This window comes from Hyperoodon ampullatus (assembly GCF_949752795.1).
Source record: "Hyperoodon ampullatus genome assembly, chromosome: 1".
NCBI classification, from domain to species: domain Eukaryota; kingdom Metazoa; phylum Chordata; class Mammalia; order Artiodactyla; family Ziphiidae; genus Hyperoodon; species Hyperoodon ampullatus.
The window spans coordinates 94,639,124-94,659,024 of NC_136914.1; the positions used below are offsets into that span (position 1 = coordinate 94,639,124).

General features: G+C 36.5%; 1 protein-coding gene across 1 annotated transcript; it reads left to right on the forward strand.

Annotated features, from left to right (window-relative positions):
* Positions 1–1,122: 1,122 nt before the first annotated feature.
* Positions 1,123–15,966, forward strand: EXOC1L (exocyst complex component 1 like; the record flags this gene model as incomplete). The annotated part of the gene is made up of 3 exons (XM_079716336.1): positions 1,123–1,243; positions 9,889–10,019; positions 15,700–15,966. The coding sequence occupies 3 exons, from the start codon at positions 1,123–1,125 to the stop codon at positions 15,964–15,966; spliced, it is 519 nt and encodes a 172-aa protein (XP_079572462.1).
* Between the last annotated feature and the right edge of the window lie 3,935 nt (positions 15,967–19,901).

A 19,901-nucleotide genomic window follows, 5' to 3' on the forward strand; every position in this document is an offset into this window, starting at 1 on the left:
TCTGGCATTCAAGGCCCTTCATGAGCTGGTCCCACTCAGTTTACCTTTCCACTCTTATCTTTTACTTCCACAAATTATATAATTTCAGCAAACCGGACTGCTTCCTGTCCTCCCAAGCACCCCCTGTGGCTTACTGATCAGAGCTTTCATTCCAACATTCCTTCCACAGAATATGCATCTCCCCCTCCTCCACTTGGATACTTCCCTCTCACCCTTCAAGTTCCAGATCTTCCCCCATAGCACTGTCTCTGATACTCTCCAGGTACAAATAACTTTTCTATATTTCCTTTCTCTTGTGCCATTTATCACTTTTAAACATTTATGATAATTATTTGGTGTACTCATCTCTATTAAATTATAAGCTTCTTGAGGATAGGAAATCCACCCTCCCAAGAAACAGATACCATGCTTTGCTCCAGTAGGTACCTAGTAAATTTCTCTTTGTGAGTAAAGAAATGAATAACATTAAAGTAAGCCCATTTTAAAAATAATTTGGATGCAGGAATGGATGCTGACTCTCTTGAAAACAAAGGTCTGAATGAATTGCAGGAGGGGAAAGAAAGGAGGGAAAGAGACTTGTTGGAAGTGTCAGGAGAAAGCACGGGTGCTTTTTCTCTTGCCGATGACAGCAAAGTTCTTAATGGAAGATGATCCCAATCGATAGAGCCAGACAGATTTATGTAACGGAATCAAGCTGAAGTAGTGGTCTTCTTCTGCAGAGTGATGTGAAAGCGAAAAAGGTTACTAGACTAGGGAGACCAGGGGACTCCACAAGTGTATCTGCTGGTGTTCATAAATATGTTGCCCATCCACAAACCACAGGAGAGCTCCAGAGAGCAGCCTCCTTGAGCCTGGATGCTGGAGAGTGACAGCGGGGCTGATGCCGCTGCTGTATTTTGGCTGCCGCCGCTGCTGCCACCAGGCAGATACCGCAGTGAGGGGTCTGATCGCGCTGAGTGCTCTCAGGAGCCTGGGTCTGGCTAGGAATGAGAAGTTGAAAGTGAGGGTTGGGAGGTGGGCAGGACTCACCGAGGAGCTGCAAACCAAAACAAGAAATCTAGGGAGCAGAAGGAGAGAGAGTGAGCTGGAGCCAAGACCTCAGGCCAAGTGGAACTGGAGGAAATGTCATCATTGGTAAAGGAGGACTTGGAGAAGAAACTGTTTAAGCCACTCTCGCAGAATCTGTACGAGTTTATTGAAATAGAGTTCTCGGTCCAGGACAGGTATTACCTCTGTGTGTCAGGTAATCTGTTCTTTCTGTTATCATTTCAAAACGTAAATAACCCCAAGATGCTTGGGTGATAGAAGGACATTTTTGGGTGTTTATTTTCCTATGCAATAACAGCAGATGTATCTTCTTGTGATAGAACTTAACTATGTGAAGATGAAGAATGTAGATTCTACAGAATTTTTTAAGTGCTAAAATGGAAGACAAAAGAATATTGTATTAAGAATATTTTGGTTAATTGTTCAGAAATGAAACTGGGTATGTGCTTTTGCTGATTTGATTATTTAGTCTCCAGTCTTTTATTTAATTCACTTGCATGGCATGCAGTTTTCTTGTGTAAGAGCTTGTTTTAAAAAATTCAATGGAGAGATCTCTATATATTTTTAAACATATTGGAGAATTGAGTTATATAGCTCTATTTCCAACCAATCTGGACAACTAGGGTTCTCTCTTTTCATGCTAGGAAAGAAAAAAAAAAAAGACCTTAGATTTTCTTCTGAGGCTTATTTAGACTTCCTGGTGCTTATTTTGAGAAGAGAAATGATCTTTTAAAAATTCTTTCTCACAGTATGCTCGCAGAAACACTATTTTAATGATAGAAATTAGTTCATGAAGATGGAACTTTAAGGAAATGTTCTCTAAACTAATTAAAATATTTTCCCTCATATTTTAAAAATTCATGAAAATTGTCCAAAGGTAGGAATAAGCTTTTGCACTTAATTATGATTTACCTAACCTGTAATTTTTGTGCTGAATTTAGACAGAAATTCTTGTGCCATTATTGAATTTAATATAAGCATTTCCTTTTCCCAATCCATGCTTTTTAACAGTTTTCAGGGGCTTCGGAGGAAAGAGCTTAGAAACTCTAAGTTTTCATTGTAGACTTTGCTTTTTAAGGTAGACAGTTCAGCTTTTTCAGAAAATTTGTTATAATTCCTTTCCTGATAATTTGCTTAGAAGAACTTTCAAAAGTTGTCAAGAGGGGGTACTATAAGGGAAGTAGAACATCTTTAAAGAAAGTGCTAAGAACTCTTTAAAATTCTGTAATTCCTAATAAGTATATGAATATTTACTTAATAATAAGAATATTAACATTTATCTAATACTTTACCTAGCATATTTTGCCAAATAAATAAAAAGTGTAAGGCTTAGCATATCAGCAAGTTACAAAACTTAAAATCAGTCCAGGAAAAAGAAAGAAATCAAATGGAAAAAGGTCAAATGAAACAATTTTAGAAACTGTATTATATTCAAATGATCAGATCACTATATCTCAAAGTATCTTGACTTAATATATTAGAGAATATGCTTATTCCAACATTAAAATTTAATAATTTTATACCTATTATAATCCTACTTTATAAAGCTAATTACTCATCACATAACATTAGTGTATACGTGTTTTTTAAGAAACTTATAAAAAATAGAACAATCAATAATGCATATTTATTTACCAGGCATTATTTACATCTAATTTACCACATGTATCTTAATGCCCGCCTCCAACTATATAATTAACTTGTTCTATCTGGCACGGGGAGAAAAAAAAAAAACACTCCTAGAATTAAATTTTTGGAAATGGATGTAATTTTTTCCCCAATATCCTCAAGTTCTGAGAAAGACACTGTGGGCTGGGGTCACCTGCTGTCTGTTTTCATAAATGACATGAATCCTTTTAACCAGAATTGGAACAACAAGGGGTTGGCATTGTTAACATGTGTGAAGGCAACCTCTTTAGGGTTCAATGTTTTCACCTGGACAATGACCACATAAAGTAGGTGATCACTTTCATTAGTAAAATTCAATGATTCTGTTATGTTAGAAGCAAAGGAAAAACAAGGTTCTCTTAGATGTGAGAAAGAGAAGACAATATTGTGATATTCCAGGTAAAAGTTAACATTATAAGTCATGTTCATTCACCAACTTTATGACTCTTCTACATATCACATCCATCAACTTGAGAGCACTTTCCCCAAATGTGGTATCTCTTTATGACCATTTCGAATGCAATTAGACAGAACAGTAATTTAAAATAAAGTCAGTGTGATGCTTGCTAGTCCTAAATCTTTGACGCTTTACTCAGAAAATCTCCATTGATAGGAATCAAGCAGGCCATATCTCAACTGTTGAGGCAGGTAACTCCAGGTTTTGAATGCTGGCCACCTTCTGGGAGTAGGGAGACGTATAGTTATGATTTCCTCTTTATATCCTACAATCCAGCCGTTCTAAATTTGTGAGAATCAAGTCTAGAGTAGTTAAATCTCATCATGCATTTCTCAAATTTAAGAAGATATGTTTAAATAAGTTAAACTTTCTATTTATCCAATCAGAGTCTGTCTTTTGCAGGGGTCTCACAACCAGATGATTGTGATTTACTGTTGCCTTTATAACTTACTTTGTCAAGGTCAAAAAGCAGATGTCTTAAATTCCGTCTCCCTCTCTGAAGTTTGCTAGGATTTACATTGGGGATTTCCTGGCACCTCTGTCTCCTCCCACATCAGGGTTTACATGGTCATTTCCCCTTGAAATTAGCTTCCCCTAGCCTAGAACATCATTATCCCTGGCTGTTAAAAGCGGCAACTTCTTAGGAAGGAGGGAGGAGCTCTATAAAGTACTGAAAAAGAAAGGGACAAGTCAGTTGTGCAGTGATGAGAATGCAAATGAGTTAAAGAAATTCTGAAGGACTTGAAATCGCATGTAAAGTGATTATGGCTGATTGGATGGGAAGTAGCAGGGCATGGTGGAATGGACCTTGGAAGGCTAGGAGTCCGACACAGCTGGTGTGAAACATGACTCTGCTTTGCCCACCTGCCAGCTGTGATATATGGGGCAACGTTCTGGCCTCGGTGTTGACCTCTCTGAACCAGAAATAATAACATTTACATCTACACATAGTGCTCTCCTCTTAAATCCTAACTAGGGGGGAAAATGATAAATTCTATTCCAAATAGGGCTAGAATTTTATTCCAAATTGGAAGGTGGGGTTATATTGTTAAAATTACAGAAAAGAATGTATGTACTGTGAAAACATATGCTGAAATATTTATGTATAAATAGTATATGTGGTAAATAAATATTTATAATAAAAATAAATATACAGTAAACATATGGAAGTATGTATATTTATATTTTATAAATAAAAATTGTATACATATTCAGATACAGATTTAAGTATTCACATATATTTAGAAAAACATTCTCCATTCACAGGTAATTAATTTGAAAATAAATGGCATTTGCTAGAATTATGAAGATAGTAGGCATAAATTCTCCATACCTATTACATGTTGATGCCAAAAAAGAACTTCTCTGTGAACCGGAGAATTGAATAATTTTGTGAAATCATTTATACTGTTCACAGTAATAAGAGTGTTAAATAAGTTAACAAGAAAAGGAAACAAAATACTAGAGACTGGGGGGCTTATAAACAACAAACATTTATTTCTCACAGTTCTGGAGGCTGGGAAGTCCAAGAACATGGTGCCTGCAGATTTGGTGTCTGGTGGGGATCTGCATCTTCATAGACCACCTTTTTCTCCCTCTAACCTTGCAGGGTGGAAAGGGCAAGGGAGCTCTCTGGGGTCTTTTTATAGGGACACTAATCCCATTCATGAGGCCTCTGCCCTCATGTCCTAATCACCTCTGAAAGACCCCCACCTCCTACTACCATAACCTTGGGGGTTAGGATTTCAACATAGGAATTGAGGGGAAGGAGGGACAAACATTAAATCTAGAGTATCCAGTATTGCCCCCAAATCGATTTGATTAAAATATTTCTAGAAAAATTATTTGAAAGTTACTTTTTTGATGATATCAGTGATAGCATTCTCAACAACCCCAAGACATCACCAATACATTGAAACATTTTCACTGAGGCTTCTTGTCTTTGATATCTCATGGTAGTTTTTCCCTATTACTTAATTTCAATGATGAAAACAATTATGTAACACTGGGATTGTAAAATGACAGTGGTTTATGTATTTAAAGTTTTTCTGTGCAGTTTACTCGTGAGCTACTATTTTTCCTGCTCTGCCAAATTATATTGGTTCACTTGGCCAATCTTCTTTCCACTTAGCCTCATGAATAATAGTGACTATTTCACCGTGATAATAAAGGCAGTTATTAACAACAATGTTTATTTTGAAATTAAAAGTAAAGATAAGTTGTTAACGTGAAGTTAAGATGGTTGTTCTGAAAATGCTAACTAAAACAGTGAAACTGGAGCAGGTTCATTCTGAAAGTCCCTGGGTCTATAGATATCACTAAATCTTAATTAGATAGCGGCACATCTGATGTTACGGAAACCATCTCTGTTAACATTTTGACTATATAAACATTTCTGTTTTAAGACAATGAGATGTTTCCACTTTGCCACTGCCTTAATGTGAATACGGCCATTTAATTTTAGCTAGCAGCAGAACTCAAGTATGGAACTTAGGGATCGGGTCCACTCCAGCCTGAGCAGACTTTTACTCTTGGCTAAAGACAGTTCTTGGAACCTCCTTGGCTACAGAGGAGACTATTTTGCCAAATTAAGGAGGTTGTACCATCTCTGTGCTGCATCACTGTATCAAAAGGTTAACTTTTAAAGCGTGCATTTTATTTTCTTAGTTTGTTATTAGTGGGACAGTGACCATTAATGTAAGAAAACTTGATGACTGGTAGGTCCTACCTTCTTAACATCTCTTTCTTCATTCCCTCCCTCCCACCCATCCTTTACAGAACTGCCCGAGAAAACTTTCTAAAATGTAAAGCTCAGCCTGACCATTCACTTAAAGTCCTTCAGTGACAACACACCTCACCCTCACCAATCTCCCTCAAAACAGAGCTTTCAGGATAATATTTGAACTCCTTAGCATTGCATTCTAGACCATTCAGGCACCAGCTCCTGCCTACCCTGCTTGCTACCACCTATTCACCCCTACCCTTCATGCCAGCAATACTAAATGCCCGTAAGGACTCAAAAGATTCAAGTATTTTACGCTTTTGTACACATGCTGTTCCAGAACTCCCTTTACCCCTTTCTTCATTCTGCTAACTCCCATGATCCTTTACAACTCAGATAACCTCCTTCAAGAAGCTCTCTCTGACCCTTAGGGGGATGAAGATGTCCCTTCTCCATGTTCCTATAAGACCCTGTCCATGCCTCATTCACAGCACTTGATCGTGTGTTTTCTCTCTGAAACCTCACTCTCTGGAATTTCAGCAAGAGCAGGAATGGTGCCATAGGGGAATGCACTTTTTCAATGCCTAGCCCAGGGCTTTGTACAAAAGGGGCACTCAAATACTTATCAAATTAATGAAACAAATCAGTAGGTCTACAGTCAATTAGCTGGTTATCATAACATGTAGATGAGGCAGTGGAATTTGCTTCAAATGATATTTTTATACAGTATCCAGTTATTTCTCCCCATCCCCATCCTCTCCCACATCCTAAGTCGCCAGTGAGATAGCTAGTCAGAACAAGAACGTTATTATTTGGCTCTGAGGTAGAGCCTTTGTCTGGACAATTACCTCCTAGTGGAAGGAACTGCCTCCAAAACCTTGTCCTTAGTTAAGTATGACAGACATGCTTCCACTTCAACACACCAGCCTAATGGCTTCTTTTCTCTTTTCCTTTCCTCTTCCCAAAGCTAACATCTAGACCAGTGGAAGTGGACCTTTTTTAGGGTTGGAGAAGTGTACACGGGCAGAAACCCACCAAATTTTGCAGTTTCAGGAGACTCACAGTCTCTGAGCCAGTTTTCTTACCCAGGGTTAAGATCTTCCACACTAGGTCTCCTCCAGGACATGCCCCTCAATCACTCCTTTTGTCCTCAAAATATGCAATCACTCCTCTTCCAAATTCTTGGAATATGTGATCTAAATCATAGCCTTTATTCTCTTATCTCTCTTTCTAAACCCTACCTAACATAAGAACTGGTGCATAGTACGCACTCAGTATAGTTAGTCCATGAAGGAGCCCTCTACAAGCTGTTTTCTGCCCTCCCCATTCTAGAGAAACTGCCCTCAGGGAAGAAATCAATGATCTTCCCCAAGTCAGATTCAATGCCAGGACTGAACAAAGTTACCCAACAAAGTAACTTCATGGGATTGTCTCCAGCTCTTGAAATTCTCTGTCCTCTTGATTTCCATAGCATTGCACTGTTGGGCTTGTCTCTTTTCTGCTGGCCCCTTCTTAGACCTCTCTGCTGGCACCTTTTTTTTCTCTACTCTGTTTCACCTCTTTCCTCTGCTCTTTTCCCTATAAACCTAGTTTTGGAAACCTGTCCACACGGAAAAATCCCAAGTCTGTATCTTCATTCCTAAACTATAAACTTCCATCATCTCCTTCTCTTCTGAGATAGTTTATGGAGCTCATCTGTACATCAAAGACTAAATTCACTATTCCGCCCAACCATGCTTATGTATTTGGTTTCCATCCAGTGTTGTGAATGCCTCATTTAAAATCTAACTTAGATTTACCACTTCTATTTCCATTGCCTACATCCTATGCCTAGATTCCAACAACAGCCTCATAAAGAAAACAGAATAAAAACGGAAACAATTACTATAAACCAGGCACTATCCTGAGTCATTTATATACTTTAATCTTTATACCCTATGGGTTTGTATCACTCTGATGTCCACTTTACAACATGAGGAAACTGAGGTTTAATCTCTCTAGAGATTAAATAATGAGATTACAGACCACACTGTAAGAAGTGGTGTCATGATTTGAATTTGGAATGTTTAATTCCAGAGCCCACTAAGACACACTACCTCTTCTAGGGACCTCCAGTTCTTCTTTCTTTTCTTCTTCAGTGTATCCTGGGCATCACTGATTCCAGAAAAATACTCCTTCAACAGGGCACCACTGTATTAGTCTCTTGTTCAAGGAGGAAAGAGACTTACTGAATATGTATTACAGTATGAGCTTTCACTGAACTGACATAGTGCCCTCTCCTTAGATTTGTCAACCTGCTCAGACTCCTTTCTCTGGAAGACTGAGCTCAGCTCCATCATGAAGTCTAAGCTCAACTGGTTGCCTTAATTTCAGTATCACCTGCACTTACAGAGGATAACTACTCCCTTCACCAGTCCCAACTCTGGAGCCCTCACTGTCCAGGCCAGATTCCAATCCCTCCCATCAGAGGGGGATTGAGACACCATGAGTCCACAGTGGTTTCTGTCACTTTTCAAAACATTTTCACAATCTGGTTAACCTTGTTGTCCACCATATCCTAACACCAATCAATCTATACAATCCACTGTCTCTAATCCTACGTGGTGAAGTTCAGGGTCTATTGTCTACTCATTTTGTCATACTGTCCTTCACCTAGAAATGCCGTCAGTATCATCCTTGCCTTTACTAATTTTAAAGCTCTATCTCCAATTCTATTTCTTCCATAATTATTTCCTTTACTATTTGAATCCTCTCCCTTCTTAGAACTTCTGTTGAACATATAGTCTGTTCCATATTGCTTATCTATCACTATGATTATATTGTAATATATTGTTTTAATCTTCTTAACTAAGAGGTCATGTCAAAGTGATGCTTTCCAGAACCAGAAGAGAGTCTTCCCCAAAGACAAATTCCAGTCTCATTCTTAGAAGACAGAACCAGCTTGTAACTCTCCAAGTGACATCATCCATCTTGAAAGTTTAAGATATTCAATTCCCACTGCCACCTCTTTATAATATACCTGTATACCTTCATATTATATATTTTATGGGACACATGTGTGTTAGCCTTGTCTCTTCAACAAAACCATAAGTTTCCAGAGGGCAGGAACCATGTCTCATACTTGTACCCCCTGTGGCATTTGTAATAGTTCTATCAGGCAAATAGTGGATACCCAGTAAATACTCCCTTGGGAACTCATTGATAACTTTCAGTCCAGGAACTCTAACATCAAATGTTGATTCTTCTAATGTGTTCATATGAGACCAAACACAATGATTTTAAGACCAGGAAATTATTTCCCTCATGTTGTTCACATAAAATAAGCAATGATTTTCCCATACCTTTCAAAGTATAGTACTAAAGTTTTTTGTCTTGATGGCACATTTTGAATACTAGGATTTTGGATACACATTACAGAGGATTAAAAATCTCAAATGATACCAAATAGGTCAGTAGTTGCTGTTTTGCAAGCACTCTTACATCAAAAATCTCACAGCAACTTAAAAAAAAAGTGTGCACAAGGATTTGCATGGTCAGTCTTCAACAGTGGGTTGCTGTGTGAGCAGAACCATTTACTTTCCTGTGCTCATTTTCTTATATTGTCATCAATTAAAATTCCAACTTGTTCTGGTAAACACTTTGGCACTGACTGTATGCTCACACTAAGCCTCCTATTTCCTGCCCTGAGATGAACTCTATCCTCCACCACAAAGCTCAGAGCTGAAAGCACAGAGCTCGGTGTTCTATCTGACAGACATTACCGCGGCTGTATGTGACCACAATTGCAGCAAAAATAAAGTTAACACACTGAGGAAATTTGAGGGCATACTCATGAAGCTTCAGATACCTCAGGGTTCATAACTGGGGTGCAGATACAATGTACGTTCAAGCTTATTATAGGAAAAGGAGATTCATAAATACTGAAAAGTATGATGATGAATAATTTATTATCTTCTAAGAGTCTATGTAAATGAAGTGTTTTTCTGTCCTACAGTGACCAAAAATGAAGAAGTAAAAATAATTATGGTGAAACACTACAGAATAGGTTTAGATGAAAAATACGAAGTAACCAAAAAGTGGTCTTTGAACGATCTGCGGATGATCGATGGAAAAGAAGCAGATACAGTAAGTGTTATGTTTTGTAAGGGAGATGTGGGATCAATATGCTGGAGACCTTTATGGTTAATATCTTACTTCATATATTTTTGGCATGTACTGAGTGTTAAAATGACATATTATTCTTAAGTGGTACAGTTTAATCTACTGGGATGATCTACTGGTTTGTTTGTTCTGTTTTTATGAGTTTAAATTTGAATTTTGTCAATTAGATTTAAAGCATCTTTTCTAAGGTCTTCTTAACAGGTTAAACACAATCTTCCAGTCAGTTCTGAAACTTTAAATATCTGATGCTTCCACCACCACTCTCTCCCCAGCCCAGTTTCCTCCATAAGTTGTGGGGATTCCTTCCCTCATCTTCTTCAGATTTTACTGTCAGTTAGCTGCTTGATCCTCTGGAAGGATCAATAACCCTTGGAAATCCTACAACCTCAGTGTTGAAAGTGGGGAGAGGGTGTGTACTTTAATCTCTTGTATGACCACCTGAAAGTGGTTTTCCCAGTCTCTCCTTGAACTCTTCTACTGATGGAGAACTCATTGCCACATGAGTAAATCCATTCTATTTCCAAATTAACATCCTTTATTTTTACATGTCCCACTTATGTTTAATTAAAATCTCCTTCACTATAACATTCACCCATCAGTCCTAGCTTTGTCATTTGAACCAACCAGAATAAACCCAATCCTCCTTTCACATAGCAGCCTTTCCAATGTTTGAAGACACTAATAATCTTCCCTCAAGTTTTCTCTTTTCTGGGTTAAATGTAACCATTTCATTCTTTAAATAATGTTCATATGAAGATCAAATAAGATAATAGGACAGGATTATACAAACACTAAGAGGTCATAGCGCTGTTGTTATTTTCTCCCATGACATTGCTGCAACACCCTTCACTATGCAATTTCTTCTCCTCTGGAATGTTTCAGTTTTTCCAGAATTAAATACAATACTTTAGAATTAGCATGACCAGTTTGTATTTCCTTTGATATGGATTCTTATTTCTAGTAAACACTCAACTGAGACCTCAGGTCTTTTGGGCATGAATTGCCATTTAACCTGATCTGCCGTACCTTCTACGTACATGGAATAAAATCTAAATAAAAGCCCTTCATGATCTGGCTTCTTTATATCTGGTCATTTCCCCTAAAACTTTATACAGCAAAAGTGCTTTAATACTCTCGGGGCTTAGAAAGCTCAGTCACCTCCATCCCTCACCCCATTCTCAGATTCCCTATGGAGTAAAGTCCTACTCATGTCCCCCTGCCCTATAACCCCATTGCACAGTGGATGTAAATAATCCAACAAACTGCAACTGTTGACTTACTCTGTCTCCCCTCTGGATAAAAAACTGTAACCATTCCTTTTCATCTTTTATTGTAGCCTTCTGCCTGGCAGTTATCAGGGACTCAATAAATATTTCTGTTATTGTTGGATGAATTAGAATTTAAGCTCATTTATTCTTAAACTGATTAAATGCCATATTCTTAGGTTGGCCTATTGTTCCCACCTATCAAATCTTCTAATATTTTGATTTTTTAATATTCACTATAGTATGATGTAGATTTAATGCGCACAGCATTTAGGACTTCATTCAAGTCAATAACAAAAATGATGAAGCAGGCAGGGCTAAGTGCATACCTCTAGGTGATTGATAGGTTATCATTACTACTACTATTATTACCACTACTAGCAGCACTGCAACCTGCTACCATCTCACACTCAGTAAACTCTTACCAGATGACAGGAACCACAAAAAGCTCTTTCCATATATAACTTCACATAATTGTCACAAAAATCCCATGAATTAGATTCTATCATTATTCCTGATTTACAGATGAGGAAAATGAGACATAAAGAGATTAACTGACTTGCCTAAGGTCAAATAACTACTCTAGAGATGGAACTAGACTTTACCTCCAAATCTATCAATTTGTCTTCTTTGGACTGGTTGTTTATCATCTCTACAAATTTTTTTATTCAGTCATTCACTGAGAATTTATGGTATACCAGGCTCTGCTAGGCTCTGAGGATACAGTGTTAAGTTAGATGGACGTAAGCTCTTAATTCTGCCACTTAATTCTGCCTTATTAATTATCTAGTCTGAATATCTAAATTTTCCCCTTAAGATCTTTACTGAAATCAATATATGTTATCTGCTATTATCTTATCACCTAGGAATCCTATTTTTAAAATTTGGTGTGTTTGGCATGACTTCTTGGTGAAGGCATGCTGGAAATCATTGCTTTCTTTCCTAAGTAATCATATAGCATTTTTCTGACATTATATTCTACCTAAATGTTCAACACTTAGGAAATAGTTAAATATATTTTTTCATGTCAATATGCTGGAACATTACATGGTCATTAAAAGTCATGTTTCCAAAAGAATATCTCAGAACACAATTGTTCACCATTTAATAAGTTTTTTACAAGTCAGCTGAATACAAAACTTTTCTATAATATTATCTCATTTTACATATTTAATTTATCATAGTACTGAAAATTGAAAGCTGAACCTTAAATTTTAATACAAAAAATGTATGTGGGTATGTAAATGTATATATGAAACTAACCAGTACTTTAACAATAATTATCTCTGTATCATAGGAGTACAAATTTTTAAAGTATTTTCTTCTATATACTTTTAGGTATTTGCCAAAATTTCTATACTGCATTGAATTTTATCACAAGTCAGTGTCAAGTTGACTAATCTGTAGTTTCAAGAATTAATCATGCCCACCTCTTTTTTTGACCATTTTCTTATTTTTTTCTCAAATCCTCGAGTGAATATACAATTTATTTAACATTCAAACTTCATTAAGACATGTGCAATATGGCAATTTTATTGGGGGTTTAACCCTATCTAGGATGATTACTTGCTGGGGCTTAGCAACAGGGTCCAAATTAGCACTAATTAAATACTTTATTGAATAAATATAATACCAAACAAAATGCATTCAAATGCTTTCTAAAAAAAATCAATTTTAAAGGCCTTTCTATTCAGGCTAATGACAAACACAATAAAGGTAGATATGCTAGTTTAACACAATTGGCTGATTTTATACAGCCAATTATACAGCACTTATATCTTTTAGTCTGCAAGTATATTATTAAATGATAGAGAACATCTAATACAACCATTTCTACAGAAATAGGAAATAAATTTCTAAGAAAGAAAGATTTTACAGACCCCATCTTTTATACCCACCCCAAGAGTAATACCCCAAATGTTACTAATGTCATAATTATTTTCTATAAGCTTGGTCAGTGCCCGGGGATCAAGCCTGTCAGCTTAGATTCATTGGAAGCAGCTAGCTCTGCTCTATTTTCTCCTCACCTTTCTGGCCTTTAATTCCATCTCTATGTTGTTAATTATTCCCTTTCCCATTTAAAGATTGTTATCTTTCATAGTGAGCTAGATACAAAAGGAAAATTGAGTATTTCTATTTTTCTGATCACTTTAGGGTCTAAAATATTAAATTCCCAGAAGAAAACCTAAAATATCCAAAGAGTAGTTCTTTTAAATATTTCTTTTCTGTGGTTGAAGTAAAAATATCTCAGTTGTTCTGGGAATTTCCACTTGTCCTCCCTTTTGTAATTGAATCCCCAGGAGTCAGCATATATTATATTTTTCTCGATAGCAATGATACAGTTTTAAATAGAGCTATTTCAAGCCAAAAGTTGTCAACCTTAAAATGGAATGGAATTGAAATTGAAGTCAATTTATAAAGCAGAAATCAGAATGACTGGGGATTTGGAGACTGACGTGGTGCAACAGAAGAGAGAATGATGTAGCAGGAAATGGGGTTGGGCTGAGTGAGAGCTTAGTCCTTGTCTTGGCTCTGCCAATAACTACATGTGTGACCTGGGCTTCACCCCTCTGGAAACTATTATTCACTATTACATTACATTATATTACATTATATTTAATCTACTATAAACAAGGGATTACTGAATGAACTATGAGATTCCCTTTTAGCTCTATCAAAAGAAAGAAAGAGAGAGGAAGGGGGAGACAGAGGGAGAGAGGAAGGAAGGAAGGAAGGAAGGAAGGGAGGGAGGGCAGGAGGGAGGAAGGAAGGAAGGGACAGATGGACGAACTTGTATTCTATGTTCATGCCTGCTTAGGCTTCAATTATCAGGCTAATGGAAAAACTTAATCCTCTCCAAGTATCTCAAAAGAACAAAGGATATTTTCTACATGATAAGGAGTAAATGTTTCTCTGAGGAAACTACATAAGGAGTATGATTAGTATCTGGTGATGGAATGGGTGTGATTTCCTTTCATTGAGATTCTCTAAAGAACTGTCCTTCAATCTGCAATCATGACAGCTAGGAAACATTTTGCAAGGTGTGACTAGAGAACATTGTACTTAAAATCACATCACCCTTGTACATTCTTTTTTTTAAAGTATTGTTTTTTAAAAATTTTAATAGTGTAAAGCAAGGTGATATTAACACCAGTATCACAATCTTTGGGGACAGATTTGGGAAAAGGAATTATCATTCATTAAGCTCCATACTAGTATCAAAGTTTAAATGATTAATCTCATACAAACTTCATAGCAACCCTACCTAAAAAGTGAAGGCCAAATATAATAAGTGCCCTGCCCATGGTTACATCAGAGTCAAAATGGTTGGCTAACTCCAAAACCCTTGTTCTTTTTCCTGTCTCCTCTAAGAATTTTCCTATTTGAAAAAGAAATTGCAAATACATAAGTTCTTATATACAAACTTTACACACTGCATGGTAACAAGTCATTAATACTTTTGCTTGGTCTGGTCTCTCTCTACCTCTTTATCATTTAGGGCAATGTTTACCTCCACTTCTCTTTTTATAGGATGATTTCAGATCAACACACATTTGTTGAGAACTTAGAAGTTGCTGTGGATACACAAAAGATAAATAACTGAAAACCTCTGCCCTCAAAGAGAGTTAGGAGTTAGGCAGATAATGAATGCAAAAGCATTTTGTAAACTGAAAAGCACTTTATAAATGCAAGGCATAGTTGTTACTGCTATTAGTAACAGTAGCAATGATTATTATTTTAACATGTAGGACCTAGATTAGGTTTGATGCCTACTTTTCCCTGAAACATCTCCACTAGAAGTATACAGCCTAGAGCAATCCAGTGAGTCAGTCTTTAGTAAATTGTCAGTTTCAGTCAAATGATTTAATGATCCTTGCTGTTAACTTTAAAAGTAATTCCTTGCTATTAACTTCAAAGCCAGCAAGTTGGTGATCTGTTGTATGCCAAAGGCTGATTAGCCATTCTGTATTTCCCCCTTCTACTATTGAAATAGCACAAGGGACCAACCTCCTAGTAGAGAAAAGGAGAAACCTTTTCTCTCCTGTGGAAGTCCATAATTGGGTTTATTCTTTTCTTCCATCCCCATCCATCCTCTCAAATTCACTACCCTGGGAAGACTTGGTAACTGCGCATTTTGACACATATTTATTTGCATAATTGAAAAATCACAGATGCTTCAAAAATAATCTTTATTATTGTTGTTCTTTTTAGAAGCAACATGTTTGAAACAGGTAGTTTTGGAAAGCTCATTTATAGATTTTGGGAAAACGTTTGATACTGATACTTTACAATCAATACAACAATCAATATGAGAGAATCCAGGAAATCTAGCTACTTTCCTGGCTACAAACAAAATCATGTCTCTCTTTTTCTTCTAGGACAATCCATTTTTTGATCTGCACTTCAAGAAAGTGTACAGTTTGGAAGCATATAGTTGTGCTTCCAAATATGCCTTTGTTCGAACTCTAAACAAGCTGAATCATGCATACCTTAAGAAGGACTTACGGATTGTGAACTTTGATTCTACTTACATTAATGATGATTCCATTTGGTCCTCCAACAACAAGGATTGCTTGGTCCTTATGAGAATATGCTTTTATGCTTTCAATCTAGTGTGCTTGTCCCTGTGTCCCCTGCCACTCTGAATATGTATACCATGTTCCTTCATCAGTGTTCTATGAAAATGGTTCCCTAAGTAAATATTGATAGTCATGATTTTGTTTTTTCCCTTTATCAGTGACTTCTATTCATATGAAAATAAAGTGATGCTTTGTGAATTGCAGTGAAATGTGTTTCGATGCATTCATTCAATATTCTGTACTTTTGCCTATGTGTTCTTTGGTAACTTTGGAAGGAGTTGGATTGTTTTGACTAAACTAGTATTCTACTAAGGGGTATCAAAAATTATCTTGAAAGGTCTAAATAAGTGGAAATACATCCTGTTTTCACAGACAGGAAGATTTAATATTGTCAAGATGTCAGTACTACCCAAAGTGATCTGCAGATCAATATAATCCCTATCAAAATTCCAATGGCTTTTTTTGTAGGAATGGAAAAGTCAATAGTCAAATTCATATGGAGCTGCAAGGGACCCCACATAGACAAACGATCTTGAAAAAGAAGTACAAAGTTGGAGGACTCACACCTCCCAATTTCAAAACTTACTACAAAGGTATAGTGATCAAAGCAGTATAGTACTGGCATAAAGATAGACATACAGATGAATGGAATAGAATTGAGAGTTCAGAAATAAACTCATATATCTATGGTCAACTGATTTTTGGAAAGGATGCCAAGTTCATTCAAAGGAGAAAAAATAATCTCTTCAACAGATAGTGCTGGGACAACTGGATATCTACATGCAAAAGAAAGAAACTGAACCCCTTTCTTACAGCATACACAAATATCCTTAAAATGGATTAAAGATGTGAATGTAAAACCTGAAAGCATTAAATTCCTAGAAGAAAACATAGGGGTAAATCTTCAGAACCTTATATTTGGCAATGGATTTTTATGACATCAAAAGGAAGAGCAACAAAAGAAAAATTAGATAAATTGGACTTCAACAGAGTTACTTTTGTGTTAAAGAACATTATCAAGAAAGTGAAAAACAAACCTACAGAATGAAAGAAAACATTTGCAAATTGTATATCTGATAAAGGTTTAATGTAAAGAACTCCTACAACTCAGTAACAAAAAGACAAACACCTAATTCAAAGATAGACAAGAAACTTGAATAGACATCTCTGCAAAGTATACAGTAAGCACAAGAAAAGAAACTCAGCATCATTAGTCATTAGGGAAATGCAAATCAAAACCAAAATGTAACCCCCTTCACATCTACTAGGATGCTATTTTTAAAAAACACTGAAAACAAGAAGTGTTGGCAAAGATGTGGAGAAATTGAAACCCTCATACATTGCTTATGGGAATGTAAAATGGTATAGCCATGGTGGAAAACAATTTGACTTGTCCTCAAAAAGCTAAACATGGAATTACCAAACAACCCAGAAATTTCACTCCTAGGTATATACCCAGAGGAGTTGAAAGCAAGGAGTTGAATAGATGTTTGTACACCAATATTCATTGCAGCATTATTCCCAGCAGCCGAAAGATGGAAACAATGCAAGTGTCCATCGACAGATGAATGGATATACAAAATGTGATATATCCATACAGTGGAATATTATTCTGCCATAAAAAGCAACGAAGTTCTGATACATGCTACAACATGGATGAACATCGAAAATACGTGAAGTAAAATAAACCAGATACAAAAGGACAAATACTGTATGCTTTCACTTATATGAAATATATAGACGAAGCAAAGTCAGAGACAGAAAGTAGATTAGCAGTTACCAGGGGCTGGGAGGAAGAAAAAATGGGGAGTTATTACTGAATGGTTATAGAGTTTCTGTTTGGGGTGATGAAAAAGTTTTGGAAATAGATGGTGGTGATGGTTGCACAACACTGTGAATGTAATAAATGCTGCTGAATTTTATATTTTTAAATGGTTAAAATAGCAAATTTAATGTTATATATAATACCATAATTTTTAAAAATAATGTAATATGTTAAAAATAATTGAATTGTACACTTTAAATTGGTGAATTGCATGGTGTGTGAATTATACATCAATAAAAATGTTAAAAAGAAAAAAAGGGGGCTTCCCTGGTGGCGCAGTGGTTGAGAGTCCGCCTGCCGATGCAGGGGACACGGGTCCTTGCCCCGGTCCGGGAAGATCCTACATGCCGTGGAGCGGCTGGGCCCGTGAGCCATGGCCGCTGAGCCTGAGCGTCCGGAGCCTGTACTCCGCAACAGGAGAGGCCATGAGAGTGAGAGGCCCATGTACCGCAAAAAAAAAAAAAAAAAAAAAGAAAGAAAGAAAAAGAAGAAAAGGACTACTTTAAATCTACTAGAAGAAAACATGGGTGAATTTTTTTATAAACTGAGAGTGGGGACAACTCCTAGCTATCACTCAAATCTAGAAACAATGAAGAAAAATGATTAATTTAACTGCATCAATATAAGAAGACTTTGCATGAAAAGAAAAACTATATTCAATCAAATGACAAACTTGAAAAAGTGCAAGTTATGTAGCAATACACTTATATCTTTCATATACAGATTGCTCCTAAAATTGAAGAGTTAAAAAAACTAACTGCAATTTGCTGAAAAATTAGTAAAAGATACATACATAGAAAAAGAATTGCAAATAACACTTAAACATATGATGTTTAACCTTGCCCATAATAGGAGAAATACAAATTAAATATACAATGTGATCCTGTTTCTTATCTCTCTATTGGAAAAAATTCAAAACTTTGACAATATTCCATTGGGAATGGGAAAACAGTTCCCCTCATTCACAGCTGTTGGAAATGCAAGAGAGTACAAATCTGATAGGAGAGGAATTTGAGAATATCTTGCAGAACTATGTATACATTTACTCTTTGATATGGAAATTTTATTTTATTTCTAGGACTCAGAGGCATCCCAAAGGTACTTTGGCAAAGATACAGAATGACAAATGCATAAGACATGTAACATTGTTTGCAAGAGTGAAATATTTCAAATAGTCCGAATATCCATCTTTAGAGGAAGAGGCCTGATTGGAGGTCATTGGCATCGGGGAGGTGTTGGCCGGCTAACAAGAAGCTGAGCATACTAGGTGATTGGTTAAAGGTATGTATATGGCTTTCTCTATAGTTGGTCCTAAGTCAGAAGTGGGGGCCAAAATTAGGGAAGCTGGGTTATTAATCAAGTCCTGGTCGTTTGGGGCCCATTACTACAGGGCTATTATTAGGCTTTCTAGACTGGTTGCTACAGATAGTAGTTTGACTTCCTGGACTGGTTACTGAACATACTAGTTTGGCTTCCTCAGCTGGTGGCTGCAGGTGGTGGGGCAGAGTTCTATTTTTATATATAATCTGGCCATTGTCCATTTGTATATTCAGAAATATCTTGTTTATGATGATGGTTACATGACTGTATACACTTGTCAAAATCCATCGAACCTAAAACCATATCCAGAAGCTTAATTGTTAGTAATATTGGTAGTGTTATTTTGACAGTATCATAGGAGTGTGAGTACTGTAAGATTAAACACATGTTATCACGTTAATGTCATTAGAAACCGAGATTTTTAAGCCTAACAGAGGGAATATACAAGTAAAAAATCAAAGAAATTAAAGCCCAGTAACAGTAAATTTAACTGGAAATGGTAATATAAACTTACTAATATAAACCCCTCTTTTTTAAAAAAAAAAGCATGCATTTTCTAGATTTGTCTACTGAAACCATGAAGCAAAGACATCATGAGGCATGAGCATCTTAGCATGCAAGAATGTTCTGCAAATACCATCTCCCACTGAAAAGACTGGAGTCTATTTAAAGGAATTACTGATTCCAGGTCTGGGACAGAAAATGTACAAGATGAACATGGGACATCTTGATGTACCAGGAAGAAAGGAAGCTATCAAAGTCAACTGGGGTCGGTCCAAGGACACAGGAGCCAACTTGAAGTAGCTCCCACTGGCCTAAGACGACACAACTTGAGCATAACAGGAAAATGACTAAA